At 35.4% G+C, this 13,227-nt stretch overlaps 1 protein-coding gene across 1 annotated transcript in view; it reads left to right on the top strand.

Moving 5' to 3' along the window:
• The first annotated feature begins 221 nt into the window (after positions 1 to 221).
• sez6l2 (seizure related 6 homolog (mouse)-like 2) overlaps positions 222 to 13,227 on the top strand; it is a 35,660-nt gene continuing 22,654 nt past the window's right edge. The window contains exons 1-7 of the mRNA XM_056453190.1: positions 222 to 613; positions 3,598 to 3,676; positions 4,281 to 4,409; positions 8,453 to 8,674; positions 11,215 to 11,351; positions 11,551 to 11,743; positions 11,896 to 12,081. Of these exons, the coding sequence (XP_056309165.1) occupies positions 3,619 to 3,676; positions 4,281 to 4,409; positions 8,453 to 8,674; positions 11,215 to 11,351; positions 11,551 to 11,743; positions 11,896 to 12,081 (925 nt within the window). The 5' untranslated portion in view covers positions 222 to 613; positions 3,598 to 3,618. The remainder of the gene's footprint in view (positions 614 to 3,597; positions 3,677 to 4,280; positions 4,410 to 8,452; positions 8,675 to 11,214; positions 11,352 to 11,550; positions 11,744 to 11,895; positions 12,082 to 13,227) is intronic.

Raw genomic sequence — 13,227 nt, 5'->3', positions numbered from 1 at the left:
TTAATTATATTATAAATTACATTAAAATACAATTAAAAATACTTTTTTCGTATTGGCCTGTGTTTTATCATACATGACATATTATATTGTATGTAATTTACACACATTTCCATATATCATAGTTCTGTATCTGTTTCGTGGATGAATCGTTCAGATAGGATTTTGTGAGCCGGCTCATTAAAAAAAGCTCCGACTCGCAAAAACGATTCGAACATCGCTAATTGACAGTCAACGCGCCAACCATACGGGTAGGATCTGCCATCTATGCCTGTTCCCCTCACCTGCGAGCCTTCCAGCACAGGCCTTTTACCGGACAAAAATAAACGAATGAAACAGATCCAGCCAAGAGCAGCTTTTCAAATCACATCCTCCGCGGGTTCGAATGGAACGCCAGCATTCGCCAGCAGCTGTTCCACGAGCGTTCCCTATGATTATTTAAATACCGCTTTGACGCGCAGCTCCAGTTGTGGTATTTTGGAGGGGGTGGAGGAGCGAGAGACGGAGAGAAACGCAGAGGAGCTCGTCAGAGATAAAACACACACGAAATAAACGAGGAAAGAAACCAAGAAGGTTCATTTTGACGAATAATAAAAGGATAAACTGCGCGTCGCGGGTGCGTATTCGTTCTGTTTTCCTTCTGACAGACTGTTGTTTCATCGCGCGACATCCAACTGCGTGCAACGGATGCCTTCGTGAATCATTGTCAACATTTATATGTATCCTATTTAGCTTTTCGTCATCAATAAATGCAGGGTTATTCAGTCTAGACTAGTGCTAATGCTGTTTTTGGGGGGTGGAAATGGGCGTCTTGCGTCATAGGCAGAGATAAGGAGAGATGTTTTTGAAGCAGACCATGGGAAGAGCGTCTGAATTAATTATCTGCCCGCAGTGTCAGCAACATCATCTTGCACGCATATTATCATCCCTGCCGGTGTGCGTTATGAACTAATCACAATGTTATTAATGTTAACGTGTCTCAGTGTGGTTTCCTCATCGTCTTGTTGTCTGTTGTAGATTATATGAGAAAGCCTGTTTTGTTGATCAGCATCGGTGTGTGCGGTAAATGCCGAATTAGGCTAGTGGTGTTTAGGCCACTGGCACCTTAAAACCGCTTCTTCTACCTGCCTGTTGTATTATCGGTGACATCATTGATCAGGAGTTCTGTGTCTCGTGCACGGTCAGGCCTCGAGGGCCACGGCAGGGCCATAAGACTTGATATATACGCAAAAAGGACCAATGACTTTGAGAGAATATTTCATGAGATGACGCATTTCTGCAGAGCTTCTGAATCAAGGAACATCTATTAAGCTGCATTATATCACCATAAATTATTTTATACTGCATTAATTTTTTTTTATTTAAGTAAGTCATCTAGCATTTTAGCTTTAAAGGCCTCATTAAATTAATTGATTTGATTTTCGTGCACTTTTTGCTACACTAGATTTTTTTTTTAGGTGGGAAGAATAAATATGATTTAATTCAAACAGTAAACCATGTGACAGTTGCTGCTTTTTATTTCATTATTTATGTGATAAGGATGTGAAAACATAATAATGCAACTTTAATACAAACTAATATTTCTAGAGCGTTACATACGTAGATAAATGTGCTTTGTATAAATGTACAGTTGAAGTCAGAATTATCAAACCCCCTGAATTATTAGCCCCCTGTTTATTATTTTTAAGTTATGTATTCTGATTACTTTTGGATTACTTTTAGATTACTTAAGATACATTTTTAAACCGTTTAAGAGATTTGAATAAGATTTTCTTCTGTAAAGAAACATTTTTATTGAAATTTAAGAATATTTTTCTAATATCCTGAAAAGGAATATGTAGTTTTGGTATATATACGGTTAAAGTCAGAATTATTACCCCTCTGAATTATTAACCAACCTGTTTATTTTTTCCCCAATTTCTGTTTAACGGAGAAAATATTTTTTTCAACACATTTCTAAACATAATAGTTTTAATAACTCATTTCAAATGACAGATTTATTTTATCTTTGTCATGATGACAGTAAATAATAAGACACTTCTATACAGCTTAAATTGACATTTAAAGGTTTAACTTGGTTAATTAGGTTAACTAGGCAGGTTAGGGTAATTAGGCAAGTTATTGTATAATAATGGTTTGTTCTGTAGACTATCAGAAAAAATAGCTTTAAAGGGGTTAATAATTTTGACCTTAAAATGGTGTTTAAAAAATTAAAAACTGCTTTTATTCTAGCCGAAATAAAACAAATAAGACTTTCTCCAGAAGAAAAAAATATTATCAGACATACTGTGAAAAATTCCTTCCTCTGTTAAACATAATTTGGGAAATAATATAAAAGAAAATCGAAGGGGGTTTAATTATTCAGATTTCAACTGTAATATAGTAAAGTGACCAATAAAATGAGGCCTAGAAACAATTTTACAAGGAGGCTGTCTTATAAATTGAGGACTGATTTAAAACTAGAAATGATCTTCATTTATGATTGTTTATGTTTATGAGTTAATTGGACAGGCATTGCTTAACATTCAAAGTTCTTAATTTTATATATAAATTTAAATTCAAGTGTGTAAATTAGTGCATATATACAGTGCTCAGCATATACAAGTACATCCCTCGCAAATCTATCTTTTAAATTCATATTTTAATAGGAAGCTGTACAATATTATATTAGTGCATATACATTAAATTAGTCAGTACTGAAGCCAAATCTGGAGCTTATCTAACAAAATAACTTACAATAACAGTCCAAAAACTAGTACACCCAAATTTATAATGTTATAGAAAAATATTAAATACAAATTTAAAAAGAGGAAAAAAAATCAAGAGAAGCAGCAAAATTGAAAAAGTTGAGTTAAAATTTTGTAGGATGTAATATATATATATATATATATATATATATATATATATATATATATATATATATATATATATATATATATATATATATATATATATATAAATATACACACACACATATATATATATATATTGCTTGAATTTGATTAAATTATCTTTTAATTTCTAAAGATGTTTGGTGATTAAAATATTATTTTAATAGATATATCTGTTTAATAAATCTGTTTTGTTCAAATGCACCAATATACATTGCATATTCACTGAGAAATTAATAAAAATATTCATTTTCAAAACGAGGTGTACTCAATTATGCTGAGCACTGTAGATTTAAATAAAAATATAAGACTATTATTATATTATTAGATTTATATTATAGATATTTGTGATGCATCTTTAAGAAGTTATTCTAATATTCTAATTAGGTGGTCAATAAACATTGATAATTATAAACGTTTAAAGCAGTTGTACTGCTTAATATTATTGTGAAATCTTTAGAAATGTAGAATTCAGGATTTTTTGAAGAGTACAATGTTCAAAAAGCAACATTTATTTGCAATAGAAGTTCTTTTAACAATATAAATCATCACTGCTCTTGGTACATTCTGATAGACAAGAATCAAAGTCTGTAACTTGTAACTTTAACTTGTTAAATGTTTATACCAAATTTTAGAACTTCAAATCTACTTCAAATCTAATTTCCTCATACTACTGTACTTGTTTTTCTCTTCTTTGCTTGCGTTCCAGGCTGTCCTGTTGTATTAAACCATGGTGTTCACAGTTTTTGCTGTGACACTGTCTGTCACACTGCTGCATCTGGCTTCAGGTAACACACACATCCTTGTGTGAGTCTGCTTTTGTATGTTTAACTCTTCATGCAAAGTGATGAGTGCACATATTTTATGTTGATTATTAAATTAGCATTCCCAGTACTGGGTTGCGGCTGGAAGGGCATCCGCTGCGTAAAAAATATGCCAGAATAGTTGGCAGTTCATTCCGTTGTGGCAACCCCTGACAAATGAGGTACTAAGCCGAAGGAAAATGAATGGTAATGCTTTATTTTGATGGTCCATATGAGTATTAGTAGATTGTCTGCTTAATATCTGTTCATGCTGCTCCTTCAACAGACATTTAACTGATTATAAGAAACAAGTACATGTCAACTTAAACTAACCCTAACCTTAACCCCAACCCTAACCCCAACCTAACAGTCTTATAATCTAATGAGAATTAGTTGACATGCAATTGTTGACATGCCATTGTTACATGACATTGCAATAAACGGACCATCAAAATAAAGTGTGACCAAGTGAATGAATGGATGATTAAATTAGCAGAAAGAACACACACTCTAATCAATTTTATGTATTGATTTGTGTGCTTGCTTTCATTACAGTGTGGGCTTGACAGTTGTGTGTTTTTTTTTTCAGGTGCATCTGTAGGGACATCAGATCCTGAAGCTCCTCCCACTGTAACCTCTAGTCCCCGCCCCCTGGGAGATCTCATCCATGCTGCACTTCTGAGTAAGGAGTACCTGGGACACACTCCCGGCAGCAGAGGTCAGTTATTCCCAAAGAGAACACAGTAGGACTGCCAAAAAAATCACCTGCAATATTTAGTTTTTCCACTAATAAAATACCGGAAAGAATAAATCATTGGTTACACTTTAACATAATGGTCCATTTGCTACACTGTAAAACCCAACAGTTAACTTTATCAAGTGAAATGAGTGTTGTTAACTCAAAATTGACTGAAAGTCAATTCTACTCATTTGAAAAGGGTTTTGAACTCAGTGTTGAAGGTAACGACTTAATTAAATACCACATTACTTCAACTTAAATGGAGTAAGTTCACAGTGCTCATATAGATTAGTGTTTTTAACTCAAATGGTTTGTAGCAATTGCTTTCCTTAAGTGGTTTGAGTTGCCTTAACTTATTGAGTTTCACAGTACTCAGTTGGTTTGAGTTCTTTTCATTTATTGGGTTTTACTGCGCTCAAATGCTTCATTTACTCAAATGGATTAAGTTCACAGTACTCATTAGGATTAGTTTTTGAACTTAAATCATTTGTTGCAATCGGTTTCCTTAAATGGTTTGAGTTACCTTAACTTATTGCTTTTTGGGTTTTACAGTGTTGTTAATAGTTACTAACATGAAAAAAACAATTAGTAATGCATTTATTATGTTATTTTGTCATCTTTGTCAATGTTATATAACGTTATTTAGGATAAATAATGTTAGTTCTTGTTAACTCGCTCTGCATTAACTAATGTTAACAAGCACAACTCATAAAGCATTAGTAAATGTTGAACTATGATTAATAAATGCTTTATAAGATTATTTATACTTAGGTAATGTTAGTAAATACATTAACTAACATTAATTAATGGACCATCATTCTAAAGTTTACCAAATGATACTTGGAAGATTGCAGTGATTGATTTGAGTGCGTGTGCATAGAAATGAAAAGACAATGGTTTTGTCCGAAACCACCTACTACTCAGTAGGTACTGCATTTGAATTTGTATGTACTACTCCACATTAGAAAAGTACGTTCTTGTTCTTTTCACTCAATAAAAAAAAAAAAAAAAAAAAAAAGAAAAGTACGTTCTGTACAGTATGAATGTGAGCAGCATGAATGGAATTCGGATGTACTACATCCGCCATTTTGTCATTGTCACGTGATCTACCCACGTCAGTTGCATCACTTCACTCCCATTCATGGATTCTCTCGCGGGGCATCATGGGATAGCGCAGCAGGCATGAGATGCGCACTTCAGAATCTCGCCAGAAGTAGTAGGTCATCTGGGAACTTCACGCATACTGTTTTTCTAATTCTATGAATTCGGACATACTACTCAGCTCTCATACTGATTTTAGCGTACTGTATAGTATGGAAGTATGCGGTTTCGGACGCAGCCAAAATGTTTACTCTAAAGACTTTTGCAAGTGCCATATCTTTTTTTGAAGCTTAATGATTTAGAAAAACTTGAAAAAAGCAGCAGTTTGGTCTTGCGTGCAATCATAAATTAATTGTGTAAATGACACTGCATTTCAAAACAAGTTCAAATATATATACGTTTATATATTCAAGTACAAATATACAGTTGAGGGCAAAATTATGAACCCTCTTGTGAAATATTTATGCTTTTCAAATATTTCTCAAGTGATATTTAATGGAGCAAGGACATTTTCACAGTATTTCTGATAATATTTTTTCTTCTAGAGAAAGTCTTATTTGTTTTATGGAGTGGAGGAACTATGACGTCACTTTGTAGGCTAATCAGCTGCTAGCATAAAACTGGTTCTCTCAATAAAATCTTTATAGGATTTTCCCATAGGCTTTTCGAAGATTGCAAATAAAAGTGTTCAAACACAGTTCATTACACTTACACGTTTTGTCCAACCGAATAAATCTCACACGAAAATACAACTTTTAGCACTTTTGGATCTTAAATGCAAACACAAGAACTGAAAAGCTAACATTAGGCTATAAACGAACACAGTGACTTCGGGGCGCTCATCTGTGACGTCAGCACCACCCTGCTAATGACAACTTTTCAAGCTCATTTTTAGAAATATGCTCCATGACAAAGATTTACTCTCTCAGTTTATTATATTATAATCCACGCTATATGTTATAAACAAATAAATACGCAAAAACCCATCTGTATAGACCTACGTGCCTTTTGGATAGTTTTTTACGTGGGAAATACATTTTGTTTTGCTTTACGGTTGTTGTAAATCAATATAATAAATGTGCCTACACAGTATTATCATAAGACATATTTAAAAAAGTCTATCGCTTGCTTGCATACAGCCCGTTTACCTTAGTAATAGACGACAGAAATGAGGCGTGAGGGACAAGTCTATAAGCCTGCAAGTTCCATCATGGACACAGAACAACATTCAATACTCTTTATTTGTCATAAGTACATCGAAAAGCAGCCAATACAGTCACATATGCTTTACATTTTAAGGAGGAGTGTAAATATTGCAGTTATGACAGAGTTAAATGTGTCTGGTGGTGGATGAGGAGATTTCCCCATTGCATAAAGCGTTTTGAGTGTATACAAAAGTACTATATAAATGTAAGGAATTATTATTACTATAATTATTATTATAGCGACGCAGTGGTGTAGTAGGTAGTGCTGTCACCTCACAGCAAGAAGGTCACTGGTTCGAGCCTCGGCTGGGTCAGTTGGCGTTTCTGTGTGGAGTTTGCATGTTCTCCCTGCATTCGCGTGGGTTTCCTCCGGGTGCTCCGGTTTTCCCCACAGTCCAAAGACATGTGATATAGGTGAATTGGGCAGGCTAAATTGTCTGTAGTGTATGAGTGTGTATGTATTTTTCTCAGAGATGGGTTGCCGCTAGAAGGGCATCCGCTGCATAAAACATGTGCTGAATAAGTTGGCAGTTCATTCCGCTGTGGCGACCCCTAATTAGTAAAGGGACTAAGCCGAAAAGAAAATGAATGAATAATTATTATTGTTATTATTGTTCAGATGAAAAAAAAAAAGACAAAAAATCAATTGACCACATTAAAATGACAGTTAATATGTGTGTATTTTTTTACACATTTACTTACATGTTTGCATTACTGAGAGCAGGAATGAGACAGGCTGCACTGGTGAGCTATTATGGGTGAGCCCCATAATATCGTTTAATTAAAATAAATGATCAACTGTCTTGAAAGTCTCTACGAGTGAAGGCATTATCTACACACAATATGAATTCCCAATTAGAAAAATACTACAAACTATAAAATACGATTCATGAAAATAATTAAATAATAGACAAATCCAAATGCCCAACACAAGCGAGCTGCGCTCCAGACCAGTTCAGCTCAATGACGTATAATGTCTCCGACACCTTCTGTAGTCCCATTTAGCAACTTAGTAGCAACCGTCTTTTTAAAGAAGCGTAACCGATTTAAAAAATCAATAGTGTGATGCAACTGATGTGTTTCATGTTGTAGAATAAAACGTGAAAGTATCTTGAGTTTGTGTTAGCCTCGAACTTTTTTAAGCAATTTAAGCAAAATCCTATTTAAAATACTCATTGACTTTGGGACGAGGAAACCGGAACTGCTAAAATGCTAACTCCCTTCCAGGTTTTTGCATACAAATTGACGTCATAGTTCCTCCACTCTATTGCGGTTAGAATAAAAACAGTTAATTTATAATTTAAAAAACATTTTATGATCAATATTATTAGCCCCCTTAAGCAATATTTGTTTCCGATTGTCTACAGAACAAACCATCGTTATACAATGACTTGCCCAATTACCCTAACTTGCCTAATTAACCTAGTTAAGATTTTAAATGTCACTTCAGGCTGAATACTAGTGTCTTGAAACACATCTAGTAAAATATTATTTACATTTATCATGGCAAAGATGAAAGAAATCAGTAATTAGAAATGAGTTATTAAAACTATTATGTTTAAAAATGTGTTGAAAAAACTTCTCTCAATTAAACATAACTTAGGAATCACCAAATCATGCAGCCCTGAAAGACAGCAAAATGAACAACTTCAATAATAAATCACTTGTATTCCACCATTAGTTAGCATAATCTAAATCTGAGATTGTAACTCGCAGGTACAACTACTAACCCGACCCAGGCCGTCCCGTCCATTAAAGAATCAGAGCCCGCCTCCACAGTGATGTCACCAGGAATACTCACCACTGCAGTGACATCATCGGCTGTGCCTCAAGCAGGCCAATCAGGCTTTGGGGGTGCTGTGACCTCACTGCCAGTGGAAGAAGAGACCACAACCACTCTAATTACTACGACAACAATAACAACAGTGCACACACCAGGTATCGTCAACAGCAAAAACACATCCTATAATAATAATTACAACCCCAATTTTAAAAAAGTGTGTAGAGTGCAATAAAATTAACAATATGTGATTGGTTAATTATCAATATGCGATTTGTTAATGATTTTTGTTTTAAAGGGCACCTATTTTACCCCTTTTACAAGATGTAAGTTAAGCCTCTGGTGTCTCCAGAACGTGTCTGTAAAGTTTCAGCTCAAAATACCCATTAGATAATATATTATAGCCTCCAGAATCTGCCCATTTTGGTGTCTGAGTACAGTGTAGCTGTTTTTGTAGCCTGTGGCTTTAAATGCAAATGAGCTGCTTCTCCCTGCTCACCGTTCATGTCTGCTTCTTATCATGCGTTACGTCAGATAAACAGCAGTCAGTGATAGAGACAGACACAGATGAAGCTGAAATACAGCTCATTAGTCAAAAATACCAAGTTTATTTCATGTATTTGTGGTGGAGTTTATTCAAGCCTTTCTGAAATGATGAGTCTCACACAAATGCCGTTTGCAGTACACACATACATATACTGTATATATGTGCCTTTACTGACACCATACAGCCGTGGTGATCTTTATTACAAACATGCTCTGTTTTAAAAACATTTTAAACTTATAAAAATCATAGAAAGTTGGATCAAATATTTTAATCCCATGTGGATACATGTTATTATAGAAACATGGCACCTGTCAATCAATTCAGTGGGTGGGGAAAACCACACTCTTACGTCACATTGCAGTGGATCTCAAAATCACAGGAATTTGAATCCTATTTTAACATCCGGAAATGTAAAAAAAATAGACTTATTGTGTTTCAATCACTCCAATATGTCTGTGGACACACTATACCTACACACAGTTCTGTCCAAACAGCTTACAAAAGTTGATTTTCATCATAGGTGCCCTTTAAATGACAACAATGCAAAGGAAAGATCTCCAATGTATTAAAAAATTTATTAATTAACTTATTTATTATTTAAAACAATACATTTTATTCTATAAAAATGTAAAATAAATATATTATTTAAACAGTATTTGTTTTAACTTGTCTTTAGTTTGGCTAATGATCACAGAATAAGTGGAATAATCACTACAGGATTTTAAATGCACTTTGACTTAAATGCACTTTTTGGCATTTGATAACACAGTTGTGTATCTTAAACCAACTATCTTAAACTTATCTTAATCTTAAAATATTAAGAATACAAAATAACAGTACATACTTTCAGATTACTTTCTTTAAAAAATCAACTCAACCATAATAAAAAAAAAAATAAAAAAAAAACGCTAAAATTACAAAGATCATTACACAAACATAAGTAAATCATTTAATTATTTAAAAAGAAGTGACTCAAGATAGTACTATCGTCACGCTAATAGTAAACAAAAACAAATAAAGATAATTCCAGAGGCAAGTGTATTTATTATGACCAAAAGTCATAGATAAAAAGATGCAAAAAACAGTCCAAAAAGTATAACAAACGACCCAAGCGTCATAGTAGATGTGAGCCAAAATAAGTCCCAAAACAGCAGAACGGCTCAGGATAATCTAGTGAACCGCCAACGAGAGTCCTGACGAGATAAGAGAAACCATGAACAAACAATAATGAACTGACAACAAAGCAAACAATTGCCTCTCAGATATAGGTGCGGAAATTAACCACAGCTGAAGCGGCTGATCAGAACAGTTGATCGGCATTAAGCAATGAAACATGTGACCACAACACAGACACGCAACAACAAATGCATGTGGAGTTAAGCTGCGGTCACACTGGGCTTTTCCTCCCATAGACTTCCATTCATACGCACATGAATGCGTCAGACCGGAAACGCAGGGTCATGCGTTAAGTTTCGCAGTTCGCTGCGGTCCAAAGTTCAAGCTTGGTGAACTCTGACCTGCAAAATCGCATCACTTGACTGCGTGAGACAAATCGAGGATGGTCCAGGACCTCTCTGGAGAGAAATTTAAAACATGGAGCAATCGCTCGCTTTTTTTAGTGTCTATTAATCTTGTTTAATCCCGCCCCCTTTCGCAGCGCCGTACGACAGAATTTCGCACACACAAACTCTGGTGTGACCGCAGCTTAAAGCAAAACATAACCACATGAAAGCAACACAGACAACCACAGAGAGAGCGCAGTTTCACTTTTAAAAGTAACTTTACACAACACACACACACACATAATTTTTTACAAAATATAATTTATTAAATACAAAATGTTTACAATTTCATACATAAAAAATAATGTATATAATGTTTTATAATGTAATATAAATATCTAATTTTAATATATATATATTAGTATATTTATTATATTATATTATATCTTTTACTAGAAAACAATAGTATACTATCCACTTGTATCATTTTGTATGTTTGTCAATTAAATAAAAGAGAATTAACCAATCACAACCTATCTAGATGTCATTGCATTTTACAAAATGTCCCAACTTTTTTATAACTGGGGTTGTGTCAGACCATTGAAATGATTTCTAACATGTTGTAACATTCAACAAACTGTTTCTCCAGTTCAGTGCAATGCCAGTCTGTCAGGAATGGAGGGAATAGTGGAGTCTCCTGATCCGCTCTCATCCTCGTCTGCCTTTTCCCCTCTGGAGTGCACCTACAGCATCACTGTCTATCCAGGATATGGCGTTGAGATACAGGTGTGATTGCCTTGCCATTTCCAGTTTACCTTTATAGCCTCTATATAGGCCACCATGGTTATGGGATGGTTGTGCATCTGGTTGGCATTTGCATGGGCGATGTCACTCTAATAAGTTCTGGAATCTTTGCGCTTGATACAATCTTGGGTAGCGACATCATTAGCTGTTGTCATGGTAACATCACCCATCTGTCTTAAAGGTGAAGAAAGTAAACTTGTCCAAAGAGGAGTCCCTCACCATTTTGGATCTGGGTGGTGCAGCGCTTGAGGTTTTGGCCAACGAGACGCTGATGAGCGAAGGTCAGGTGATTCGTAGCGCAACCAATCAAGTGCAGATCCATTATAAGAGCCTGAAGCAAAATAATCATGGCGTTTTCAGCTTTAACTATCAAGGTATGTTACTTTTGTACAACGTATGTTTGGGGTCTATACATTTATAAAAATTTATATATATATATAGGCTATATATATGTGATTGGAACATGTATTTCTTGATTTGCCAGCCATAACCAAACTGTCTTTTTTCCTTTGAACACCAATTCCAGCGTTCCTGCTGTCCTGCTCGTTCCCTCTCTCCCCTGAGGGTGGCGGAGTGACTGTGACTGATATTCATCCTGGTGGTCAGGCTCACTTTCATTGTGATCCAGGATTTGAGGTCAGAGGTCATGAGGTTGCAACCTGTTTGAACTCCACCAGACCTAAATGGAGCACTCCAGAGCCCCAGTGTGTTGGTGGGTTGCATTGATGTTTGTTATTTGAATGTCTTTCATTGGCTTAAATGCACCTCTGTTTGAGATGGCGCTCTAGGCTAGTTCTTAACTGCAGATGGCAAGTTTTTAAAAGCAGATGGCGCCCTACACTATTTTAACAGCAGACATCAAGTTTTTAACAGCAAATGACACTCTAGGCTAGTTCTTAACAGCAGAGGGCACTCTAGACTAGTTTTAACAGCAGATGGCAAGTTTTTAATAGCAGATGGCGCTCTAGTCTAGTTCTTAACAGCAGATGGTGCTGTAGGACTATTTTTTAACAGCAGATGGTGCTCTAGTCTAGATTTTAACAGCAGACGGCAAGTTTTTAATAGCAGATGGCGCTCTAGGCTAGTTTTTAACAGCAGATGGCAAGTTTTTAAAAGCAGATGGCGCCCTACACTATTTTAACAGCAGACAACAAGTTATTAATAGCAAATGACACTCTAGGCTAGTTCTTAACAGCAGAGGGCACTCTAGACTAGTTTTTAACAGCAGACGACAAGTTTTTAATAGCAGATGGCGCTCTAGTCTAGTTCTTAACAACAGATGGTGCTGTAGGACTATTTTTTAACAGCAGATTTGGCTCTAGTCTAGATTTTAACAGCAGATGGCAAGTTTTTAATAGAGGATGGCGCTCTAGGCTAGTTCTTAACTGCAGATGGCAAGTTTTTAAAAGCAGACGGCGCCCTACACTATTTTAACAGCAGACATCAAGTTTTTAACAGCAAATGACACTCTAGGCTAGTTCTTAACAGCAGAGGGCACTCTAGACTAGTTTTTAACAGCAGATGGCGCTCTAGAGTAGATTTTAACAGCAGACGACAAGTTTTTAATAGCAGATGGCGCTCTAGTCTAGTTCTTAACAACAGATGGTGCTGTAGGACTATTTTTTAACAGCAGATTTGGCTCTAGTCTAGATTTTAACAGCAGATGGCAAGTTTTTAATAGAGGATGGCGCTCTAGGCTAGTTCTTAACAGCAGATGGTGCTGTAGGATTATTTTTATACAGCAGATGGTGCTCTAGGCTAGATTTTAACAGCAGACGGCAAGTTTTTAATAGAGGATGGCGCTCTAGGCTAGTTTTTAACAGCAGATGGGGCTCTAGTCTAGATTTTAACAGCAGAT

The sequence above is a fragment of the Danio aesculapii genome, chromosome 3, assembly GCF_903798145.1.
Source record: "Danio aesculapii chromosome 3, fDanAes4.1, whole genome shotgun sequence".
In the NCBI taxonomy this organism is placed as follows: Eukaryota; Metazoa; Chordata; class Actinopteri; order Cypriniformes; family Danionidae; genus Danio; species Danio aesculapii.
This window is presented reverse-complemented; position numbering and strand designations above follow the sequence as displayed.